Source organism: Chelonia mydas, chromosome 14 (genome assembly GCF_015237465.2).
Source record: "Chelonia mydas isolate rCheMyd1 chromosome 14, rCheMyd1.pri.v2, whole genome shotgun sequence".
NCBI lineage: Eukaryota > Metazoa > Chordata > Testudines > Cheloniidae > Chelonia > Chelonia mydas.
The window spans coordinates 43981548-44006417 of NC_051254.2; the positions used below are offsets into that span (position 1 = coordinate 43981548).

The 24870-nt window shown below is 59.9% G+C and overlaps 3 protein-coding genes across 7 annotated transcripts in view; 2 read left to right on the plus strand and 1 right to left on the minus strand.

Moving 5' to 3' along the window:
• LOC114018492 (HLA class II histocompatibility antigen, DR beta 5 chain) overlaps window positions 1–24870 on the plus strand; it is a 161702-nt gene that overhangs the window by 127690 nt on the left and 9142 nt on the right. The window lies entirely within an intron of this gene.
• LOC119567533 (kinesin-like protein KIF20B) lies at window positions 1966–4188 on the plus strand. Its single transcript, XM_043527893.1, is given in 4 exon segments — window positions 1966–2481; window positions 2484–2590; window positions 2592–3234; window positions 3237–4188. Coding segments are annotated over 4 exon segments (1554 nt in total). The 5' UTR covers window positions 1966–2429; the 3' UTR covers window positions 3989–4188.
• On the minus strand, window positions 14931–24278 carry LOC122461327 (HLA class II histocompatibility antigen, DR alpha chain-like). Of its 3 annotated transcripts, none has more exons than XM_043527922.1 (5): window positions 24136–24278; window positions 21790–21939; window positions 16300–16581; window positions 15934–16084; window positions 14931–15645 (listed from the first exon to the last, which is right to left on the minus strand). In XM_043527922.1, the coding sequence occupies exons 1-5, from the start codon at window positions 24215–24217 to the stop codon at window positions 15642–15644; spliced, it is 669 nt and encodes a 222-aa protein (XP_043383857.1). In that variant the 5' UTR covers window positions 24218–24278; the 3' UTR covers window positions 14931–15641. The 3 variants fall into 3 exon arrangements, with proteins under 3 accessions (XP_043383857.1, XP_037769680.1, XP_037769681.1); XM_037913752.2 differs by having other exon boundaries at window positions 21682–21939; XM_037913753.2 differs by lacking the exon at window positions 14931–15645 and having other exon boundaries at window positions 15930–16084; window positions 21682–21939.

Genomic DNA, 24870 nt, shown 5'->3' on the forward strand with positions numbered 1-24870 from the left:
GGGACACTGAGGGCGAGCGACTTGTTAGAAGCCACAGAACTGTGATAGAACCCAGGAGTCCTGGTTCCCAGCCCCCCGCGCTAGACCCCACTCCCCTCGCAGAGCTAGGACAGAACCCAGGAGCCCTGGCTCCCAGCCCCCCAGCCCCACATGCTAGAGACCAGCATGGGGGCTGTCTGTCCATCTGGGGTGCTCAGTCAGAGGAGTGGGGCTGGTGTGGAATGAGGGGTCCTGGCTGAGGATGGGGGTTTGGGGGTGCTCAGGCTCGGGGTGCAGACGGAGGGACAGGCTGCGGGTCACGGATACAGACATCCCTGCCCAAGCAGGACCCTGTGCAGCCGGCTTTTCTGTGGGCGGGTTCTGGGTGTGTGTGTGGGGGTCTGTGGGACACGTCCCCTCCCTCATGAGTGAGGCATTTCCCAAGAAATCAGGGCCATCCTGCGCTTCCCCCGCTGGATTCCCCCCACCCCACCCCATGTTCCTGCTCCCCGCCCCCCTGAGCTCTATGGAGAGGGTGCTGCTGTGGGGGTGAACGGAGCACCCCCCCAGTGACGCTCTCAGAGACAGACACAGGTCGCTCCCTGTCCCCACGGCGTCAGCAAATGCTGCTCCCTGCAGGGAGCCCAGCCAAGGGATCCCCCTGCCCCACCCCACCCCACCCTGGCACAGACCCATAGCTAATCCCATCCCAAAGCCGACAGCCTGCCCCACGGGGCTCCAGAGAGCAGGACCCAGTGTGAGCAGCAGTGGGGTGAATCCAGGGGGCTCTGCAAAGACCAGCTGCTCCCCCTGGGGCGGGGGTCAGGCCCTCTCCCCCCTGCCCACCCAGCTCGCACCCACCCAGCAACGGCTGCCACCAACACAAGATCTTGTCTTTATAGCTGGGTGTTTGCAAGGGACAGACCCTCCCCCAGGGCAGGAGACACATGGGGGGACCCCAGGGGGAAACACAGCCCTGTTCCCCCACCTCCACACCTGTCACAGAGGGCAGGGTCCCCTGGGCGCATAGGGGGGCTCTGATGGGGCCAGGCTCAGCAGGGGGAAGGCCGGGTCCCAGGGCAGTGCCAGGCGGCTGTCGGGCCTGGCTATGGAGATCCAGTTCCCCAGCCGGGGTCACTTGGCACTGACTGATGGCGCGACACCAAGTCACAGCAGCTGTGGGTCTGTCTGTGTTTGAAGCCGGGGCTGGGTGACGTCCTGGCTCCACTGAACTCATGGGCAGGACCCCCCCGCTTTCCATGGGGTCAGACTAGCTATGGGGCGGGGGGGTGAGACTCTCCGCAGGTGTTTGGTCAAACCCAGGGCAGGGGTCTCCAGAGCTTCACCAGCCCCTGTCTGGCTCTGGGGCTGCCTCCGGCTCAGCGTGGGGGACCCTCCCCGGCCCCATGGGGACCTACCAGCCCCGATTCCCTCTGTCCTCTCCCCCTGCAATCCCCACACCGGCCTGTGGATGCGGGGGGGGACGCCAGCCGGGCCCCTCCGGGCATCACAGAGCCGGCTGAGACTCCAGCAGTGCCTAGCGCTCGGGGGCCAAGCAGCCCCCCGTTCGAGGGGCTGGGTCGTCACGCCGCGCTGCCCGCCTGCTCCCCAGACATTGGGGCTCTTCAGGGCGTCCTGGGTCAGGCCGCCGGAGATGGAGGTGCCACACGTGGCCTCGGCACATGCCCCCCCCAGTTCAAGGCAAGGGGCCTGCCCCACGCAGGGATGGAGCCGGGCTGAGGAGCAGCGGGGACGGGGGGCGAGACTCCTGGCAGGTGGCAGCGAGGGCAGCGTCTGGAGCACCGGGGTCGTTCGTTCAGGACAGCACTGGAGAGCTGGGGGAGCTCTAAGCCCCATGGCAATGGGGCAGCCGGGGCCCAGCTGGGGGAACCTTGCTGGGGTGGGTGTGGGGGGGAAACGCAGCATGGGGGGGGGGGGCTCAGTTTGACCCCAAACCAGCAGAGCACGTCAGCACATGCGGCTTCGGACAAAATCCAGGGGGTCGCTCACCAGCTCGTAGCTCGGCACGTTTGCAGGATCGGGGCCTCTAGCCCCTTAGTGACCTGCCTGCGTCCCCCTCCCCCGCCGTTCTCAGCCCCTGGGATCTCGTTCCAGCTCCTCCCGCTGCCGGACACGGACCTGGCCGGGCATTTCCCTCGGGCCCAGAGGGTAGACAATGGTGTATGGTGCTGGGCCGAAGGGGGACTCCCCTAGTACATTAATTAACACTTAATAAATACATCACAATTAAATACATGACAGAGCGAAGAAGCTGCCATGACAGACTTTCCTTCACGAGAAGCTCTGGCGAAAGAAGAGAGACCCAGCGGGAGTAACGGGAGGGGGGATCCCAGGGAGGCCAGAGGGGCTGGTAGGGGGCGCGGACAGAGAACAAGCGTAGAGTGGCTGCAGGGTTGACCCCTGTGGGAGATGGCAAAGTGTGTCCAGATATGGATTTCTCACCCCTTGGCCGTAGAGATGATATAAGGCCGACTAACGACCAGTGAGAGAAGACATTGCGGTGAAACATTCAATCCTTCGCCCAGCGAAAGAGGTAGACTCTCAAAACAGCACCAACACTCACAGCAAAACTTCCGAATCATCTGCAGACTTGGAAGAACCCAGAAAAGACCCTGAACCACCGACCGTGGGCGAGCGTGGCAAGTGACAGGACGTCTTCTGTCTGGATGTCCTTCTGTGAGCTTGACAACGAGTGCGTTTACCACGTGTCGCTCCCAGGGTCAAATGACCAGAAAAGAAGGGTGCCGTGTCTTGCCCAAGACATCAGAGGCTGCTCTGATGTGAAAGATCTGCCGTGGATTCAGATTTCGGATTCAAAAGCAGTTTTTCAGCTTCTGCAGCTCGGACTGAAGCACCAGAGTGTTGCTTGCAGCAAGCGGGATCCTCACTCCCGTAGAAGTCGCAGCGTATCCACTGTTCAAAGGCTAAAGACGGAAGATCGTGAAGCTCCTGCTGTAACCCGAGTCAGTGAAGTGGCGCTCTGTGGTCTTGCTGGCTCAGAAAGACGTTCCAAGACGCGCAATGAGGGTGATAGATTGAAAGAGAGTGGAAATATTAACACTTCTCTACTGATTCTAGGCAAATGCCCCCATGCACTCAAGAACAGTCAACAGCCAAAGCTGCAGCTGCACGTACCATTTCGGGACACTCGCTTCCGTCAAGCCTTTTTCAGGGGAAAAGGGAAGCTTTATAGGATGGTAAACATCAGCCAGTGTGGTGCTGCATATGACGAAACGCGTCTCTCGTAAATAACGCTGACACGAAAATGCAGGTAGCAAGAAGAAGAGCCCCTGTACTTTGGGACAGGAGCCTGGAAGATGTGATAGAAGACGATGAGCATTTAACTGTGAATAACAATGACACACATGAAGAGCATGATCTGGCAAAAGAGACGGCAAATGAGGAGGAGGAAAAGAAAGTAATTCTTGGAAAAGAAGAGTATCTGAGACTGCTAACTCCAATAGAAGACTTGGAAAGCAAGCTGATCAATGAGAGCAAAGATAAATTAATCTTGGAACTAAAAATTCATGAAGAAGGCGCACAAGAATTTACTCCGTATTTTGCTCAACGGGAAACAGTTTTCAAGCAATGCCTTTCTCAGGATCCAGAGTTGCTGGAAGAAGATTCTGAACAACGCTTGGAAATCTACGAGGATTTGGTAAATGAATGTGCCAAAAACCTGGATGAAGGACAGGAGATGAAGAATTCCCACTGTAATGAAAGAGCTGGAATGCTGGAAGGAGGCGAGAATGGAGATCCCGAAAAGTGTACTGCTCTTGAGGGCATTACTGATTCTCTGCAAGATGATGTCCCTGATATTAAGAAGCAGGCAGAAGAAGGTCGCAGGTATATTGGATCCCTAGAAGACCCACAGGAAGCGATTGCTTGGCTTGAAGAAAAACTGGGGAAAATTACTGTTGAACTAACGAAAACCAAAGAAGAGCTGACATGGAGAACTGACGAGCTTGAAATGCAAGTGATTAAATAAAGTGAATCTGCCCGACAACTTGAAGAAGCTACTGAGAAAATGACGACAGTGAATAACCCGATTCAAGAGCTAATGCACATTGTAAAAAGAAAAGGAGGACTTGTGGCACCCTAGAGACTAACCAATTTATTTCAGCATAAGCTTTCCTGAGCTACAGCTCACTTCATCGGATGCATACTGTGGAAAGTATCGAAGATCTTTTCATACACACAAAGCATGAAAAAATGGGTATTTACCACTACAAAAGGTTTTCTCTCCCCCCACCCCACTCTCCTGCTGGTAATAGCTTATCTAAAGTGATCACTCTCCTTACAATGTGCATGATAATCAAGTTGGGCCATTTCCAGCACAAATCCAGGGATTAACAAGAACGTCTGATGGGCGGGGGGGGAGGGGTAGGAAAAAACAAGGGGAAATAGGTTACCTTGCATAATGACTTAGCCACTCCCAGTCTCTATTCAAGCCTAAGTTAATTGTATCCAATTTGCAAATGAATTCCAATTCAGCAGTCTCTCCTGGAGTCTGGTTTTGAAGTTTTTCTGTTGTAATATCGCAACTTTCATGTCTGTAATCGCGTGACCAGAGAGATTGAAGTGTTCTCCGACTGGTTTATGAATGTTATAATTCTTGACATCTGATTTGTGTCCATTTATTCTTTTACGTAGAGACTGTCCAGTTTGACCAATGTACATGGCAGAGGGGCATTGCTGGCACATGATGGCATAGATCACATTGGTGGATGCACATTGTGGAGCAAAAAGAGGATGTTATCAGTAGGTGTGACGATGTGACGCAGCAGGGAGGGGGGAGTGTTGACCTGGGAATGTGCCCTGGGGACGGGAGACCTGAGAGCCTGTCACCTGAGCCGGGAGGGGGAGGTGACACCTCTGCCCAGGAATGTGAACAGAGGCTGCAGCAGGGAACCTGCTGGGGGGGTTTAGTTTCAGTTGGGGGCTGGGTGGAGGAACGCAGGGAACCCCAGGGCTGGGGTCTAAGCTCCCTGCTCCCCCAGGAGGACTTGACTGAGGGGTCCTGGGTGTACCCACAAGCTCTGTTTTGGACTGTGTTCCTGTTGTCCAATAAACCTTCTGTTTTACTGGCTGGCTGAGAGTCTCAGTGAATCCCAGGAAGAGGGGTGCAGGGCCTGGACTCCCCCACACTCCGTGACAGAAGTCACTGGTTATTTTCTTTGTCTTGTGTGTGGCCTCTAAATTCATAAAATAAAATAAAGTAAATAAAATAACTGCTTTTAGAAAAAAACAAACCGTCTCCCCCGTGGGTGGAGACACTGATCACTCACTGCAGGAGGGAACAATAGAGTGGGATGCCCAGAAGAAGGAATGACTTGAGGACAATGTCCTGAAGGGTCCCTTACCCTTGCAGAGCTTTCCTAGCTCCGACACTCACATTTCCGCGTCGGGTGGGTTCGCCCACAGAAATAAAAATCTGCACCTCTTCCACGTGCCTTTGGACCAGTGGGGCAAAAACCAGCTACAATTCAAGGGACTTTTAAAACTGCCTCTGAAACTGAGTTACCAAAATAAATGAACCACCAGAAAAGACACCTGGCAAGTGAACAGGGATGCATGGACGTCTTTGCAAAGCAGGTGTGCGGTTTCTTATGGGAAAAGCCACAAGCTGTCTGGAAGGGAAGATCAGCTAGAATTACTCGCCCCGGGGAAATGAAATCCCCAAACAGAGAATGGCTGTGGCTGTGATGATGCTGAGGACTGGGGCTTGCTCACCTGTGGCTCCCCCTCCCCGCGCTGTGCAGGCACCAGGCAGGTCTGAGTCTGCAAGCAGGCGCCCTGCCTCAGGGACAGCTCCCACTGGGCACGGGGGTCAATGGGCTGGGGGGGAGGGGGAAGGCAAAGGGGGAGTGTGACAAAGTGGGGGAGTCTCTTGGTTTTCCTTGTTTCCTGTGGGGGGATTTTCTTGGTTTTGTGAATGGGTTGCATGCAGAGGGCGTGGGACTCAGTTTCCCTCGGTGCTACGGGTTTAAGGAGGTGATGGGAGAGGGAGTTTGTTGTTACAGAGGACCAGCGAGGGAACTTGGGACCCCAACCACTGGCGTGGAGAATGGAGACCCCAGCGACTGGTGACCTGGTGACCGGTGACCCAGAGGCCCAGCTCAGGAGGCCCAGCCGGGTCTGGCCAGCGGGACGACAATGGGCTGCAAAGAGAGGAGAGGGGGCCCGGGCGACTCTGTTTACCTGGAGAGGAGACAATGGATGGGGGGGAGGGCCTTGGGGCCGGTGAGATCAGATGCCCAGCTGGGAAGCAGGGGGGCTCGGAGCTGGAGAGAGGGAGCAGGCAGGGCCCCCCCAGATGCAGGGGAGACTGGGATGTGCTGGGCTGAGGGAGGCCAGGCCTGAGGCCCGGAGAGTTTCCTGTGCTGGGTTCAGACGCTCAGTAACCCCTCCTGTTTTACGCCGGCGGAGAGTCACTCCGGTCTAGAGAACAGGGGGGCATCATCCCCTTTGGGGGGTGGAGGCCCCGGGGGTCCAGAGCGAGGGGACTCCCTGAGGGGGCCCACGGCAGAGCCAGGGGTGCTAGGCTCAGAGCGGTGCAGCTCCAGGAGATGGAGGGGCTTAACCCCGAGAGAGAGAGTGGATCCCCGGGAGAAGGGCTGTCGCACTGAAAGGGGCACCCCCCACGGACCGCACGGGGCCAAGGGTGCCCATCGCTGCTCCGGCTCCCCCGGCCTCCATCTGTCTGTCCAACCCCCACCCCCTCTGTGTCTGTCTGACAGTGACAGACGCCTGCCGCTCCCCGGGCTGAGGGGCTGCCTGCGGCTCTCCCCCCCCCCCGCCTGACTGTGGGGGCGGGGTCCGGGAGCTCTGGCCCCGCCCCCCACAGCTCCCACTGGCCACGGTTCCCGGCCGTGGTTCCCCATGGGCTGGAAGCCGGATCAGCGCCGCGGGGGTGGAGCCGCCCCGTGGGAAAATGTCACTGGCCCACAGAGCTCAAGGTGTTTCCCACGGACACATGGTCGCCCCGTGAGGGTGGGGGCAGGGAGTGGGGAGGGCAGAGGGTGGGGTGGGGAAGGGGGCAGGCAGCAGGGTAAGTAACCAAGCCAGGCAGGGGGACGACGCGCTGAGCGAGGGATGGTGAGGGACAGCCAAGGGGGAGGGATAGGCGGGTAGTCGGGAAGGGAGAGATGGAGGGAGCAAAAGGCAAATGGAATTAAAGCAGCTGGAGATCAACGCAGGAGAAGCAGCAGAGCAAAGAACCACAGAAGCAGAGATGCCGGACAAGAGGCTGCGCACCAGAACGCCCTGGAACTGAGACCGATAGAGGCTGACAAGGAAATCGAGGCCCAGAAGCTCGCCATGGAGGAGAAGGAAAGAGAGAGGAAGTGTGAACTGGACTTGATAGAGGGGCGGAACCAGCGCCCCACAGACACACCACGGGTCCCACCGCTCCAAAAATCCACCAATGGGAGCGGTTGTGTCCTGCATACAGCGAGACAGGGGACATTGCTGAATATTTCATCACCTTGAGAGGCTGTATGTGCTCCATGAGATTCCTGAAGACCAAAAGATGCCCATGTTGGTTGCAAAGTTGTCTGGGAAAGCTCTGGACAGATTCAGTAAGATGCCTATTGGTGATGCTGCAGATTATGGTATATTCAAGGAAATGCTTTTAAAACACTTTCACACTTGAAGCAGATTGAGTAAACTTCAGAAGCCTAAAGAGAGGGGCTGGAATGAGTAATGTGGCCTGTGGAAGCAGATGAGAGATGTGATGGTGTGACGATGTGACACAGCAGGGAGGGGGGAGTGTTGACCTGGGAATGTGCCCTGGGGACGGGAGACCTGAGAGCCTGTTACCTGAGCCAGGAGGGGGAGGGGGAGGTGACACCTCTGCCCAGGAATGTGGACGGAGGCTGCAGCAGGGAACCTTCTGGGTGGGTTTAGTTTCAGTTTGGGGCTGGGTGGAGGAACACAAGGAACCCCAGGGCTGGGGTCTAAGCTCCCTGCTCCCCCAGAAGGACTTCACTGAGGGGTCCTGGGAGTACCCACAAGCTCTGTTTTGGACTGTGTTCCTGTTGTCCAATAAACCTTCTGTTTTACTGGCTGGCTGAGAGTCTCAGTGAATCCCAGGAAGAGGGGTGCAGGGCCTGGACTCCCCCCACACTCCGTGACAACTGGTGGCAGCGGTGGGATCTACTGCACCCCGTGAACGGCGCTTCCTGCAGTAAGTGACTGGGGAACAGTAAAACGAAGGGGGATTGACGGGGACCAGGCGTGCTGAAGCTTCAGAGAGAGACGGTTCCAGGGGGCGGTTAACCCCTGGGAGTGTGTGACCAGAGAGAAGGACTTTTGCAGTAACAGGGTCCCCCGGGGGATTGCAGCGAGCGGTCCCAGGGGCGGAGGAGTCTGCAGCTCGACCCTGGCAAAGAGGTGGTGACCTCAAGAAGGACTGGCACACTAGGGGCTTTTCCTGGAAACCGTGGAAAGCTGCCCGGCCTGCGAGTGGCCAGCAGGGAGATGTACGCTAAACGCCTTAAGAGCGACCTGGTGGAGCTGTGCAGGCAGAGGGGGCTGCGCATCGGGAGGTCCACCAAGGAACAGCTGATTGCCCAGCTGGAGGAGAGGGATCGCTTGGATGACCCGATCCCTGTCCCTGAGGGAAGCCGCCCGGGGGACGCCGCGTGGGCCCTGGGGCCTGACCAGGCTGGGAGGGGCCAGACTGCTGCCCAGGACCTCCCGAGACCCTTCCTACCTATGCCTGGGGGAGGGGTTGGGGGAAGCCCAGCGAATACCGAGGGCACCCTGACCCCAGCAGCCAGCAGGGGATCCTCCCGGCGGAGCTCCCCGTCCCTGGAGCGGATGCGGCTGGAATGGGAGAGGGAGATGAAAATGAGGGAGCTGGACGATCATGAAAAACAACGTCAACATGAGGAGAAACAACGTCAACATGAGCAGCAGGAGAAGGAGAGGGAACGTCAGGAGAAGGAGAAACAAAGACAGCATGAACTGGAGCTGGCCAGGCTGAGGAGCAGTGGGGCCCCGGCTGCGGTGAGTGAGGGGGGACCCAAGACCTCAAGGAGCTTTGATAAGTGCTTCCTGGCCCAGCGGAAGGAGGGGGAGGACATAGATAGCTTCCTGACGGCCTTTGAGAATGCCTGCGAGCTGCACAGGGTTGACCCTGCAGACAGGCTCCAGTTCCTCACCCCCTTACTGGACCCCAAAGCCGTGGAGGTCTACAGCCGGATGATGGGGCGGAGGCAGGGGACTACGAACTGTTCAAACAGGCCCTGCTCCGTGAGTTTGGGCTGACCCCCGAGATGTACCGGAGAAGGTTCTGGGGTCAGCGTAAAACGCCTGAGGTCACCTACCTACAACTGGTCAACAGGATACAGGGATATGCCCGCAAGTGGACAGCGGGGGCCCAAACTAAAGAGGACCTGCTGGACCTGATCGTACTGGAGCACCTGTATGAACAGTGCCCTTCCGACCTGAGGCTGTGGCTGGTGGACAAAAAGCTCGCGAACCCCCAGCACGCAGGGCAGCTGGCCGACGAGTTTGTGAACAGTCGGTCAGGGGGTAGCCGGGAGGAGTCCCAAAAGAACAGGCCCCCCCCGATGCAGAGAGAGTCACCATGGGGCCTCCCAGCGGGGAAATAGGGAGAACTCCCTCCCAAGGGGAACGCCTGGTGTCGGGCCCCTCCGACCCGCTCGAGGGGACCAACGTGACCTGAGCTGCTATCACTGTGGCCAGAGAGGCCACGTACGGGCCCAGTGCCCCGGGCTCAGGGACAAACTGAGCAGACCCAACCTACCCAGGGTTAACTGGGTAGGGACTCAGCTGGACGAGGGGCAGACGACCCAGGAAAGGGGGGCTACCAGTTTACCACCTGCTCAGGAGGGAAGAGTACCCCCAGCCAGCCCCGCCAGAGGGCCGGATGCTCCGGACTCAGGGTGCTCAGTTTACAGGGTGGGTGCGGGGCTGTCCCTCCGGAGAGAGTGCCTTGTTCCCCTGGAGGTGGATGGGAGGAAGGTCAATGGATACTGGGATACGGGCGCGGAGGTGACGCTGGCCCGGCCCGAGGTGGTGGCCCCAGATCGGGTGGTGCCCAACACCTACCTGACCCTGACGGGGGTGGGCGGGACCCCATTTAAGGTGCCCGTGGCAAGGGTGCACCTGAAATGGGGGGCCAAGGAGGGCCCCAAGGATGTGGGGGTGCACCACCATTTGCCCACTGAAGTTTTGATGGGGGGAGACCTAGAGGACTGGCCAAGCAACCCCCAGACCGCCCTGGTTGTGACCTGTAGCCAGAGCCGGCGAGGAGCACTGCACCCTGACCTTGGGGAGGGTACCACACCGGAGGCGCAGGACCCTACCCTGGTGGGGAGGGAGCGCCGAGGGGCACGGCTCAGAGAGGCTGAGGCCTCAGACCTGACCACTGAAGGGGAACCGGGCCCCATCCCTTCCCCAACCACTGAGTTCCAGGCCGAGTTGAGGAAAGATCCCTCCTTGCAGAAGCTCAGGGACCTGGCCGACCTCAGTGTGGGACGGACCATGAGGAGAGGCTGCCAGGAGAGGTTCCTATGGGAGAAGGGGTTCCTGTACTGACAATGGGCTCCCCCAGGGGAAGGGGAGTCCTGTGGGATCAGGAGGCAGCTGGTGGTCCCCCAGAAGTATCGCCGCAAGCTCCTGTACCTGGCCCATGACATCCCCCTCGCAGGGCACCAGGGAATCCGGCGCACCCGGCAGAGGTTGCTACAGAACTTTTACTGGCCCGGGGTCTTTACCACGGTCCGGCAGTATTGCCGATCCTGTGACCCCTGTCAGAGGGTGGGGAAGGCCCGGGACAAGGGGAAAGCGGCTTTGAGACCTTTGCCCATCATAGAGGGGCCTTTCCAGAAGGTGGCCATGGACATCGTGGGGCCTCTCAGCAAGACGACCCGGTCGGGGAAGAAATACATTCTGGTGGTGGTAGATTTTGCCACCCGCTACCCCGAGGCAGTGCCCTTAGCTTCCATTGAAGCCGACACCGTGGCAGATGCGCTCCTGACCATTTTCAGCCGAGTGGGGTTCCCCAGGGAAGTCTTGACAGACCAAGGCTCCAACTTCATGTCGGCCCTGCTCCGGTGCTTGTGGGAGAAATGTGGGGTCCGGCACGACTGGGCCTCAGCGTATCACCCCCAGTCCAATGGGCTGGTGGAGAGGTTTAACGGGACGCTAAAGATGATGCTGAAAACCTTTATGAACCAGCACCCGCAGGATTGGGACAAGTACTTACCTCACCTGCTGTTCGCGTACAGGGAGGTGCCCCAGGAGTCTACCGGATTTTCGCCTTTCGAACTGTTATATGGAAGGAGGGTGAGGGGCCCCCTGGATCTGATGAGAGACGAGTGGGAGGGGAAGGCCACTCCCGATGGAGAGTCAGTGGTGGAGTATGTCCTGACCTTCCGAGAGAGACTGGCTGAACTCATGGGCCTGGCCAGGGAGAATCTGGCCAGAGCCCAGAGGAAGCAGAAGGTCTGGTATGACCGCACGGCGCGGGCCCGTGCCTACGCCACCGGTGATCAGGTGATGGTTCTCATCCCCGTGAGAAAGAACAAACTACAGGCCGCCTGGGAGGGCCCGTTCAAGGTCGTCAAGCAGCTCAATGAGGTAAACTATGTGGTGGAGCTGTCGAACCGGGCGCACCACCGCCGGGTGTACCATGTGAATATGATGAAGCCATATTATGCCAGGGGGAATGTGGTGTTGGCCGTGTGTGGACAGTGGGAGGAGCTGGGAGATGACCCTTTAGTAGATCTATTCCCTGGGACCAGAGCTGGTTCCCCCCTGGAAACAATTCCCCTCTCGGATCAGCTCACCCCTGCCCAGCAAGCTGAGGTCAGGGGGGTGCTGCATCCGTACCGACAGCTGTTTTCCAACCAGCCTGGACGCACTAATCTGACTGTCCACCGGGTGCAGACAGGGTCGCACCCGCCGATAAGATGCTCCCCCTTCCGAGTCACAGGGAAAACTGCTCAGGACCTGGAAAGAGAGGTCCGGGACATGCTGGCTGTGGGGGTGATCCAGCCATCGGCCAGCCCTTGGGCCTCGCCGGTGGTGCTGGTCCCCAAAAAGGATGGGTCGGTCCGGTTCTGTGTGGACTATCGGAAGCTCAATGCCATCACTGTATCAGATGCCTACCCCATGCCCAGGCTGGACGAGCTCCTAGACAAGCTGGGAGGAGCTCGGTACCTTACCACCATGGACCTTACAAAGGGCTACTGGCAAGTGCCGCTGGATGCAGATGCCCGGCTGAAATCGGCCTTTATCACCCCTCTGGGGCTCTATGAGTTTCTGACCCTGCCTTTCGGCCTCAAGGGAGCGCCGGCCACCTTCCAGCGCCTGGTGGACCAGCTCCTGAGGGGGATGGAGAGTTTTGCCGTGGTGTATATTGACGACATCTGTGTCTTTAGCCAGACCTGGGAGGACCACGTGTCCCAGGTTAGACAAGTGCTGGACCGACTCCAGGGGGCTGGGCTGACTGTCAAAGCGGAGAAGTGCAAGGTGGGGATGGCTGAAGTATCTTACCTGGGCCATCGGGTGGGGAGCGGCCGCCTAAAGCCGGAACCGGCCAAGGTGGAGGTGATCAGAGACTGGCCCGCTCCCCACACCAAAAAGCAGGTCCAAGCCTTTATTGGGATGGCAGGATACTACCGAAGATTTGTGCCTCACTTTAGCGCCATAGCCACCCCCATCACGGAGCTATGCAAGAAGGGGAAGCCAGACAAGGTGGTCTGGACCGAGCAGTGCCAGGAGGCTTTCCGGGCGCTGAAGGAGGCTCTGGTCAGTGGCCCAGTTCTGGCAAACCCAGACTTTGACAAGCCCTTTGTGGTGTTCACCGACGCCTCCGACACGGGACTGGGGGCGGTGTTAATGCAGGAGGATGAAAAGGGGGAGAGACACCCCATCGTGTATCTGAGCAAGAAGTTGCTACCCCGGGAGCAACACTACGCGGCCATCGAGAAGGAGTGCCTGGCCATGGTGTGGGCCCTCAAGAAACTAGAGCCCTATCTCTTCGGGCGACACTTCACCGTCTACACCGACCACTCTCCCCTGACCTGGCTGCACCAGATGAAAGGAGCCAACGCCAAGCTCCTGAGGTGGAGCCTGCTCCTGCAGGATTACGACATGGACGTGGTCCACGTGAAGGGAAGTGCCAACCTGATAGCGGATGCGCTGTCCCGGAGAGGGGGCCCCGAACTTCCCCAGGTCACTGGTCACAGTGACCCCGCTCAGTTCAGTCTCGAAGGGGGGAGAGATGTGACGATGTGAAGCAGCAGGGAGGGGGGAGTGTTGACCTGGGAATGTGCCCTGGGGACGGGAGACCTGAGAGCCTGTCACCTGAGCCAGGAGGGGGAGGGGGAGGTAACACCTCTGCCCAGGAATGTGGACAGAGGCTGCAGCAGGGAACCTGCTCGGGGGGTTTAGTTTCAGTTTGGGGCTGGGTGGAGGAACACAGGGAACCCCAGGGCTGGGGTCTAAGCTCCCTGCTCCCCCAGGAGGACTTGACTGAGGGGTCCTGGGTGTACCCACAAGCTCTGTTTTGGACGGTGTTCCTGTTGTCCAATAAACCTTCTGTTTTACTGGCTGGCTGAGAGTCTCAGTGAATCCCAGGAAGAGGGGTGCAGGGCCTGGACTCCCCCCACACTCCATGACAGATGGCTAAGGGGGAAAAGGTGTTACAAGCTCTGTAGAAATGGCTGATCATGTTGCTCCGGAGCATTTCCTGAGTCTGAGTAATGACGATGTAAAACAGCGTTTGTGGGATAAAAAAGTGAAAAACTGTCGATGAACTGGCTACTCTAGCTGACCAGTTTGAACAATCCAAAGCATCTATTAGAAATAAATCACAGGCGGAGGGAGTTAAGTTTGGCAAACTTGTTTTTGTTTTGTGTTTCACCCAGGGTGTGAAAATCATAACCGGGGGCAGAAGGCTGTGCATATTTCTCTCCACACTGAGGGAGGGGGTGAATTTCATGAGCTTATGCTGTACCCATCTCTGTGCAGTGCAAGATGGTATAATTTGGGGTTTACCCTCTAGAGGGGGGTGTGCACTTGAGTACCGGGCAGTTCCTTAGCTGAGCCTTCCCATGCAGAGCTGATCTTAGCATCTGTGTGAAGCTGCAGCTGGGTGTGTCCTGACCTGTGTGTGTGCTGGTAAGCTGCAGGCTGAAGCTGGGGGGGGGGGGGTGGGGGGGGCGGGCCTTGGCAGGCTGCAGAGCAGTACGGTGTAAAGGGAGCCCTCGCTGGTAAGTCAGGTGCGCTCAGTGGTGCCCCACTTCCAAGTGGCACCATGGGGCAGGGGGGGAACCATCACAGGGGTCTCCCAGCAGGTGCCAGCGAGGGGGTGCAAGGAAGCACTGGGTTGGGGGCTCAGTGCCGTGTTTGGGGTGGGGGGGATCTGCCTTTCGCGTCACAGTGACCCCAGCCTGGGGGACGTCACCGCAGCACCCAGACAGGCCAGCATCTCTCTGCAGCCGCTCGCCCTGCGGGGTTCAGTCCCGGGGGACCCTGGCCCATGAGTCCTGCCCTTCTCCAGGGCTCCCGGCCATGGGACGATCTCAAGGCTCTTCAGGGACCATCCCTCAGCCCCAGAGCCCCCACCACCATGGCAGGAGGAGACTGGCCATTTGTCACACAAGGGGAAACAGGCATAGGGTGCGTCACAACTCGCAGCAAGTCCGTGTCAGCAACGGGAATCGACCCCCGGAATCCTGACTCCCAGTTCTCCCCCACTAGCCCCCACTCCCCGCCCAGAGCTGGGACTGAACCCAGGAGTCCTGGCCCCTTCCTTAGCCCTTCTACCAAACGCCCTTAACTCCCGCTATAACCCGGGGCCCCTGGACCGACTGCGGCGGGGCTGGGCTAACACAGGCTGCCGCGGGCACGGCCCAGACTGACCAGATTTAAAATCATGATAAAAAACGTCCCCAAAACCCATTTTATGGCTGTTCGCAAAGCTGCAGAGCGAGATGGGGGGCGGCCGGGCTGTGGACACACATGGGGCGGGGGCTATACAGGGACTGGGCCCTTCCCACACAGACCCCACGCTGGGCCCTTGGACCCGGGGGAGCCGCACACGGGTGTCATGGGGCCTTTAGCCGGGCGCTGGGGCTGCCCCACCCCCAGCCATGGGCCTGATCCCATCCCACAGGGACCCCATTGACCGGGAATGGCCGAATCTGGCCCAAAGCCTGCTGGGTAATGGCTGGAGGGGCTTTACCTGGGGTGCCTGACAGCAGCCTCTGGCCAACAGGGGCCGGGCTCGGGGCCCAATCCAGCACCCACTGGAGTCAAGAGAAACCTTCCCCACGACGGCAATGGGGTTTGGATCAGCCCCGTGGGCCCTGCTGCCCCCGACGAGGGGCGATCCCCATTCCCAGCCCCACGGGGCAGCAGCCCTCTCCCTGGATAGGTGCCCCCCTCCCAAGCCCGGTAGCGTGGTGGGTGAGGGAAGTCCGAGGGGCCGGCTCCCCGGTGAGTCTCTAGCGGGTTGGCTTGTCACGGTTACGGGGTCGGGGTACAGCAGCTGGCACCAACGGGCACGGAGCAGGGACACTGGGGACAGCGGGGGGGCAGTGTGAGTCGGTCTCACGAAGGCACCTGGGGGATTCAGGGGCGCCGACTCCTCCCCGCGTTTATCTGAAAGGCAAAGAGGGTCAGTTACCAGGAGCTTTGGGCCCCAACACGAAGCTGGCAGGGATCGGGGCCACTTCCCAGCACTGCCCGGGAGTTTCCCTGTGACACAGGGGGGTGCTGGCTGGGAGGAGCACAGCGGGTGTGGAGAGTCTCCCCAGTGGGTGCTGGATGGGCTATGGGGCTGTGGCTGGCTGGGGGACACACAACAGGTGGGGGTCTCCCCGGGGAGTGCTGTGTGGGCCCAGGGGCTGCGGGTGCAGCAGGTGCCCTCCCCGGGCACCGGCTACTCACAAGGGGCCCCGCGGGTTGCGGGCGGCGTTCATCTTCATGCCCTTGATGATGAGGATGGTGCCCGCGATGATGCCGATGATGCCCACGGCCAGGCCCAGGGCGCACACCAGGGTCTCGGTGGTCTCGGGGACGGGGGTGGGGACCTGGACTTCTGGAGAGAGGGGGAGAGGGACAGGGCACGGAGTGAGGGGGGCTGTTCTCAACCTTCCCTCCCAGAGCTGGGATAGAACCCAGGAGTCCTGGCTCCCAGCCCTGCCCCCTCTCTGACCCACTAGCCCCCACTCCCCTCCCAGAGCCAGGACAGAACCCAGGCATCCTGGCTCCCAGCCCTGTGCCCCATGGGGTTCCCGGGCATCCCAGCCTTACCCCAGTGCTTTGTGAAGGGCTCGGGCAGCCCCCAGTGCTCCACCCGGCAGTCGTAGAAGTCGCCCTGGCTGGGGAGGAAGGGCAGGTAGGAGAACTTGCGGAAGGAGTTGTCCTGGCGGGGGTAGAAGTCGGTCTCCGAGACGCCCCCCGTCACCTCCTGCCCGTTCTTCAGCCACGTCATGCTGAGCACGGGTGGGGAGAACTTGTCCACGAAGCAGATCAGGACGTTGGGCTCCCCCAGCTCCACGGGGTCTTCGGGGAACACGGTCACCTCAGGGGGCACTGGGGAGACAGGGGTGAGTGGGTCCCATTGCCTGCCCCATAGCCAGCCAGTCCCAGCCCTGGGACCAGATTGGAGCCAGCACCCCCTAGAGGGGAAAGGCCCCGTGCCCCATTCCCTGCCCCCCGAGCCGGCCAGTCCCTGGTGCTCACGCTCCAGCTCAGGGGTCTCTCCCCAGGACTGTGGGGGTGTCACCGGGGCCATCCCAGCTCCCTGCCCTGACTGCTCATGGGGCACCAGGGGCCGGCGAGAGAATCCCTCAGGGGCAGGACCTGGGGCTGGGCACGGGAAGGAACAGCCCTTGGCAAAGAGATGCCCTGGGCCACCAGCCTGGAGGGTGTGACGAAGTGGGACTGTTCTTAATGTTTCCTCTGAATATTGTGGGGGTGCCTCAGTTTCCCCTAGGCAGTTCTTAAGTATCTAGGTGGTGGGGTAAGGGTGTATGATCATTGCAGAGCCCTAGAGGGCAGGTGTGTGCAGGGGTATGGACACAAAGAATGGCCGACACCCTGTTTCAGGGCAACTGATGGCCTGGGCCCTTACCCCCGCAAGGTGAGAGCTAAAGGGTTGGAGAACAAAGGAATCCGGTGACCTCCTGGCCCGGGAAAGGGACAAAGCCCAGAGGAGGAGGGGCTGGAGGGAGTTTCAGTTTGGGCTGGTTGGGGAGGAGGATTGAAGTGCAGACGTGGTTGTCTGGCTCACTGCCCCCCAAAATGGACCCAGCTGAGGGGTCCTGTTCTCTGCACCTACAAGCTCTGTGTTAGACCATGTTCCTGTCGTCTAATAAACCTTCTGTTTTCCTGGCTGGCTGAGAGTCACGTCTGACTGCGAAGCTGGGGTGCAGGACCCTCTGGCTTCTCCAGGAGCCCCGCATGAGCGGACTCGCTGTGGTAAGCGCACGGAGGGGCAGAGGATGCTGAATGCTCCGAGGTCAGACCCAGGAAGGTGGAAGCTGTGTGAGCTTTGTGCCCTGAAGACAGGCTGCTCACCGGAAGGCGACTGCCCCAGAGTCCTGACTGGCTTCATGGGGAGCAGTTCCAGAGCATCGCCCGGGGACTCCGTGACAACTGGTGGCAGCGGTGGGATGTACTGCACCCCGTGGATGGCGCTTCCTGCAGTAAGTGACTGGGGAGCAGTAAAACGAAGGGGGATTGACGGGGACCGGGCGTGCTGAAGATTCAGAGAGAGACGGTTTCAGGGGGCAGTTAACTCCTGGAAGTGTGTGACCAGAGAGAAGGACTTTTGCAGTAACAGGGTCCCCCGGGGGATTGCAGCGAGCGGTCCCGGGGCGGAGGAGTCTGCAGCTCGACCTGGCAAAGAGGTGGTGACCTCGAGAAGGGCTGGCACACTAGGGGTTCTCCCTGGAAACCGTGGGGAGCTGAGAGCACACAGGCCTGTGAGTCCACAACAACTTGGGAAGAGCGGAGTGACGGCCTGTCACCGTCTCCTTAAGAAGGACATTGTAACCCTGTGCAGAAAGAGAGGGTTGAGCATTGGAAAGTTCACCAAAGCACAGTTCATCGTGCAGCTGGAGGAGGATGACCGCTCTAAGGAACAGATTCCTGACCCCAAATGGGGCTATAGCAGGATCTGGGAGCAGCTGGAGTAGGAGCCAGGCATCCCCAAGACTCCTGTCCCCGACCAGACGAGGGTCTTCACGATCGGGTTCCCCATCGGGGGATCGGAGATGGACGGGATTGGAGCTGAGCCCGAGAGAGCAAGAGGACTGTGAGAGACAGCGAGAGCCCGAGAAAGAGCTGCAGAAGCAGCAGCAGCATGAACTGGCGGTGGGGGAGCGGAGAGGCCTAGGGGACCCCCCAGGGGTGAGTGGGGATAGACCCCAGGGGGCCAGTTCCACAGGGACCCTCGAGACTAAATTGCTGCCCCTGGTTAAGGAGGGGGGGGATGTGGATGCCACCCCACTGCCTTTGAGCAGGCTGGAGATTTGAACCAGGGGGACCCTGCGGAAAAGCCCCGGTGTCTAGCTCCCTTGCTGGGTCCCAAGGCCGTAGACTCCGTCAGCCAGATGGGTGGGGAGGTGGACAGGCTCCCACTCCTGACCCCAACCTATATGTCTGGGTGGAGTTTCCTGGGGCCAGGCCCCTCGGACCCCCAGTGGGAGCGGAAGGTGACGGTCAATGGGGAGACATTCCTGGGGTGGCGAGATCCTGGGACAGAGAGAACTGTTGTCAGGCCCTGGGTGGTGCAGCCTCAGATGCTGAGGGGCTGGGTGAGCTGGGTGAGGGTCCCAGGGATGAAGCCCCTCGCCCTGCCTATGGCCCAGATCCCTGTGCAGACCCAGGAGGGGTCGGGCTGGCTGGTTGTTGGGGTTCTCCGGGATATCGGTTTCGAGACCCTGTTGGGGGGGGGACTGTGTCTCTTTGGGACAGGATCCAGGCCCTGCTCCTGTAACTGCCGAGGGTTTGAATTTGAATCCAGGGAACCAATCGGTGGAGAGGGAAATGGTCAGTGAAAATGCAGATGACCTGGCTGGCAGGGGGGAGGAGCGGCTAGGCTCAGGCTACCTACCTGCCTGCCTGTAACCAGACCCCTGGGGCTCCCCGCCCCCCTTGCACACCGGAGAGGGGGGCTTAGGGGGCTCAGGCTGGCTGTGATGCAGTGAGGAAAGCAGGGAGCTCGCTACCTGCCCCCACTGGGACAGCAAGGACAGCGCTGAGCACAGGGGGAGCTGAGACCCCAGCTGAGTGGGGGGAGACACAGGCAGGGCAGGGGATCTGTGGGGAGTGGCAAGGTGCTTGGTAAGGAAAGTCTGGGTGAGCCTAGGCAGCCTTGTGAGCCGATGGCTGTGTCCAGTCAGCAGGGTGGGAAGGTGAGGAGAGTGGAAGATGAGTGTCCCTGGACCTTACCTGTTAGCTGGGTGGAGAATTGGGACAGGGAAGGAAATGTGCCTGTGTCTGTGAGGGGTATTGACTTGCCTGTGGAGGGAGCTACCCTGATCTCCAAGCAGTTGTCTGTGACCAGCCTTGTGTGCTAGGACCAGGGGAATGAGATCCCAAGCTGGGTGTCTGGGAAAGGAGAAAGTGTGTCCGGCTCTTCTTTGTCTGTGGAGCAGACAGAAGGGGCCTTTCAGCCTGTGGCGGGTGAGGGTCGTGCAGTTGTCTCAGAGCTGGTTCTGGATTCAGCTAAAGCCCAGGAAGGGAAGGGTCCTAAGTTTGTGTCTGCTCGGGAGAATGGCCCTGTAACTAGGTCGCATCCAGTTAGTGTCTATGTAAAATCCCAGAGCCCAGACAATTCTGGTGCTTGTATTTTGCCTGTTGCTAGTGTGTGGCAAAGGGAAGGAGAATATTTCTAACCTTTTCTCTAGGAAGTCTGTCAGTTTGCCTGAAAGGGGATTGTGTAGGAATCCGCCGGATGGGCCAGAGGTAATTCTGGATGTAAGGGAGACCCAGAAAGGGTCTGTTGTTGCTCAGGAAAGTGTTCCTCTAGAGCAAGCCCTCGTTAAAGAGGGTAAGAGCAGAATTTCTGGGAGGGGTGAATTGTTGCATAGAAAAGCCCTAGGGAAAGGAATCCTCACGGAGTCTTTGCAAGCAGTTTACTGCAACTGAAGGGTGTGAAAGTGATTTAATCAAGAAAGTCTCCGTTCCTAACAGCCAGAAATTTTCTGTTGTGAATGGATCCACTGACTGTCCTGTTGAAAGATTCAGTGTGGAGAGTTTTGAGAAGATCTCAGATGAAGAGAAAGCTGTTAAGAAAGGTAAACCGTCCTGTAACCAAGTGGCTGTGTTTGGCCAGCTTGTTGGGGAGACACAGTTGTTGAGAAAGGGATGTCTCCATGCTAGTTCTGTAAGTGAACAGTATGTGGCCCAGGTCAAGATGGGGGCTCTTAGCCAAGAGAGCCCGAATTGCAGACCTCCAGATTGGAGCACTGGGAGAAGACCCGATCCCACTTTGACCCCAAAGGGCACAGGCCGCATAAACCTTCCCACATGTGGCCTGCAAGTGCTATCGAACACCCCCGACCTAAGGGAGGGCGTGAAACTGGAAGGGCCTGGTGTAACTCCTACCAAGGAATGGGAGAGATGCTGAGGCATCCATGGGAACGTTGGTGGGTTCGAACTTTCCCAGGTCACCGGCTAAAGTGACCCCGCTCAATTCGATCTTGAAGGGGGGAGAGATGTGAGGAAGTGGGACTGTTCTTAATGTTTCCTCTGAATAGTGTGGGGGTGCCTCAGTTTCCCCTAGGCAGTTCTTAAGTATCTAGGGGGTGGGGTAAGGGTGTATGATCATTGCAGAGCCCTAGAGGGCAGGTGTGTACAGGGGTCTGGACACAGAGAATGACCGACACCCTGTTTCCTGGCAACTGATGGCCTGGGCCCTTCCCCCCTCCAAGGAACAAAGGCCAGAGGAGCAGGGGCTGGGGGGAGTTTCAGTTTGGGGCTGGCCGGGACATGGAGTGAAGGGCAGACGGGGTTGTCTGGCTCACTGCCCCCCAAAATGGACCCAGCTGAGGGGTCCTGTTCTCTGCACCTACAAGCTCTGTTTTAGACCATTTTCCTGTCGTCTAATAAACCTTCTGTTTTACTGGCTGGCTGAGAGTCCCGTCTGACTGCGGAGTTGGGGGGCAGGACCCTCTGGCTTCCCCAGGACCCCGCCTGGGCCGACTCGCTGGGGGAAGCGCACGGAGGGGCAGAGGATGCTGAATGCTCCGAGGTCAGACCCAGGAAGGTGGAAGCTGTGTGAGCTGTGTGTCCTGCAGACAGTCTGCTCCCAGAAAGGAGACTTCCCCAGAGTCCTGCCTGGCTTCACGGGGAGCAGTTCCAGAGCATTGCCCAGGGACACCGTGACAGACGGTGTGAACTGCCTAGGCCCCCTGCCCTGCACAGCCCTGGCCCGGCTGACTGGCTCCCCGGAGCCCTGCAGGGGCTGTGGGGGGAGCTGGGAGGAGACTCTCAATCTCTGGTGGGGTCTGGTATCAGGCCCGGGTGGGTGTGCGAGGAGGGGAAGGTAGGGGAGAGATGGGAGGGGTCTCTGCTCAGGAAGGTGGGGAGAGGGATCCGGGGAAGCGGGGAAGGGGCCAGGCCCCTGGCAGGGAAGGGGGCGGGAGGGCTCAGGCCCCTGGAGGGGAAGGTGCCCCCCCGTACCGTTCTGGGCCCGCGTGCGGTTTGACCTCTGGATCATGATCTCCATGTTCTTCTTCAGCACGGCGATGTTGCCCAGGGCGCCCTGCGCCTCAAAGCTGGTGAACTTGCCGAAGTCGGGCAGGCGCCAGACGGTCTCCTTCCTCTCCAGGTCCACGTGGAAGATCTCGTCCTGGTCGAACTCGAACATGAACTCCCCGGCCTCCTGCTCGGCCGGGTCCGTGCGCTGGTAGAAGGCCACCTGGGAGAGCATGTTCTCCGCTGCGGGGAGACGGGCGTCAGCACTGGCCACCTGGGGGGCTGATCCCCCGCCCAGGGGAGGGGGGTCTCAGCGCTTCCCCCAACAGCGCAGCCCCCCACCTCCCGGGCTGTGACATTTGCACTAGGACTCCCCGGTGTTGGGGGGGGCAGGTGCGTGGAGCACGGCGCCCCCCAGCATTGCTGGGTGCGATGGGGCCAGCACTGACTGCGAGGGGAGAGCGCCCCTGCCCCAGTCCCCCCAGCACAAGCCCCCTAGGGCTGCCCCGGTGCAAGGACTGAGAGAGCAGAGACCCCCTGTGACGAAGTGGGACTGTTCTTAATGTTTCCTCTGAATAGTGTGGGGGTGCCTCAGTTTTCCCTAGGCAGTTCTTAAGTATCTAGGGGGTGGGGTAAGGGGGTATGATCATTGCAGAGCCCTAGAGGGCAGGTGTGTCCAGGGGTCTGGACACAGAGAATGGCCGACACCCTGTTTCCTGGCACCTGATGGCCTGGGCCCTTCCCCCCTGCAAGATGAGAGCTAAGGGGTTGGAGAACAAAGGAATCAGGTGCCCTCCTGGCCCGGGAAAGGGACAAAGCCCAGAGGAGGAGGAGCTGGAGAGAGTTTCAGTTTGAGGCTGGCTGGGGACATGGAGTGAAGGGCAGCCATGGTTGTCTGGCTCACTGCCCCCCAAAATGGACCCGGCTGAGGGGTCCTGTTCTCTGCACCTGAAAGCTCTGTGTTAGACCATGTTCATGTCGTCTAATAAACCTTCTGTTTCCCCGGCGGGCTGAGAGTCCCGTCTGACTGCGGAGTTGGGGGGCAGGACCCTCTGGCTTCCCCAGGAGCCCTGCCTGAGCGGACTGGCTGTGGGAAGCGCACGGAGGGGCAGAGGATGCTGAATGCTCCGAGGTCAGACCCAGGAAGGTGGAGCCGGGGGAGCTGTGTGTCCTGCAGACAGGCTGCTCCCCGAGAGGAGACTTCCCCAGAGTCCTGCCTGGCTTCATGGGGAGCAGTTCCAGAGCAACGCCCGGGGACTCCGTGACACCCCCCTACTGACCCCTGCTCGGTTCCCTGGTTTCCATTCATGTCTCCCAGCCAAGCAGTGACCAGACCAAACCCGGCTCAGCTGGCAAGGGGGGACGGGACCCAGCCCAAACCGGCTCCTGGGGGCGTTGGGGGCTGGGGCTGCGGGACATTTCATTCTCCCGTCTGTCCATGGGGCTCGTTCTGTGTCCCGCCATAGCCATGACCTGGTTCTCGGGGCGATTTCAATCCCTGGCCCCTGACACTCACACCCTGGGGCCAGTCGCTGGGAGCCCGGGAACTCCCCAGCCAGAGACATTAAAGCTGGCTCAGGGCTGAGGCTGGGATTCCCCAGGGCCCAAGGGACTTCAGCACCCACATCCCAGGGCAGGGGTTTTCAAACTGGGGGTCGGGACCCCTCAGGGTGTCACGAGCTTATTACATGGGGCGTCACGAACTCTCAACCTCCATCCCAAACTCCACTTTGCCTCTAGCATTTATAATGATGTTAAATATCTAAACAAACATTTTTAATCTATAAGGGGGGTCGCACTCAGAAGCTTGCCGTGTGAAAGGGGCCACCCCTACAAAAGTTTGAGAGCCACTGTCCTAGGGATCCCAGCTCGCCCGGCAGGATCTCACCCAGCGATTGCAAGCAGGGAACTCACCACCACTAGCCAAGGAGAGACAGTGCCCCACAGAGCCCCCCGTGGGTCTGAGTCCTGGGGGGACAATGGGGACAGGCCGGGGAGCAGGGCCAGGGGCTCCCTGCTCTGCACAGACACTCTCACTGCTCAGCAGGGTCTGGCCCTGGAGTGACCCTTTGGGGAACGTTCCCCCATCTCCCCTGTGTGGAATGGGGGGCTGTACCCCTAGGGCAGGGCTGTGTCATACCTAAACCACAGCGACTTCCCCACGATCCCTCTGCCGCCCCCGTGCCGGCTTCCCCTCCCCCCTCCCTGACACAGGGGTGAGACCCCCCACCTTCCACCCCATCCAGATCAGCCCCCGCATCCCGCCCTGCCCACCCCGTCCCCTCCCTACTATGGGACGAGACCCTCCTCCCTGCAGCTCTCCCCATGCCCCTGAGCCCCCCATTGTCCCCTCCCTGGGGGTGGGAGCCGGGCGCTATGGGGGTCAAGCTGCCGCCCCCCCCCCAGGCCCAGGCGATACAGCCCCTGCCCCGCCCGTACCTGTCACCGCCCCGGCGCCCGGCAGGGCCAGCAGGGTGAGCAGGGCCAGCTGGGCCATGGGGACGCCCCGTCCTGCGCCCATCTCCTCTCCCCGGACACTGGGCTGGGCGCGGGGCCGGCAGTGCTAGGGGGCCGGAGGGCACATGTCACACCCTGGGGGGGCAGGGCTGGGGGGCAGTGCCCGGCATTGGCCAGGGGAGCCCGGCCCAGGGGCCCGCACCCAATGGCAGAAATCCCTGCGCCGACCAGGCTGTTACCGGGCAGAGCAGCAGCGCGGAGCCTCGCCGAGAGGAGACGGAGAAATTCAGTGTTCCCGGCTCTCAGGATTGTGTCACGAGTCTCAGGATAATTCTTGTGTTTTCCTAAAGCCCCAGCTCCAGGAGTCACGTGGGTCTGGGACGATTCCAGCCTCGATCTTAGAGACAAAGTGAGTGTCCAGCCCTTGGGGCTGTGGGGAGAGCTTCAAACTGTGACCCCCGGGCACCCGAAGGGCTCAAAGAGCAGAAGGCAAATAAACCCCACAGCTGCTATTTGTACCGCGTCGCAGGATTTTAAAGCATTTGGGGCTGACAACACGGCACATTCCCGGCCAGATGCCTGCTCCTGGTGTGGACACGGCGCCGCCAGTGGGGGTTGTCCCTGATGTGGACACGGCGCCGCTGGGGGAGGGCCGGGGGGGTTGTCCCTGATGTGGCTGCGCCGCCACCGGGGGGGTGGGGGATTGTCCCCAGTGTG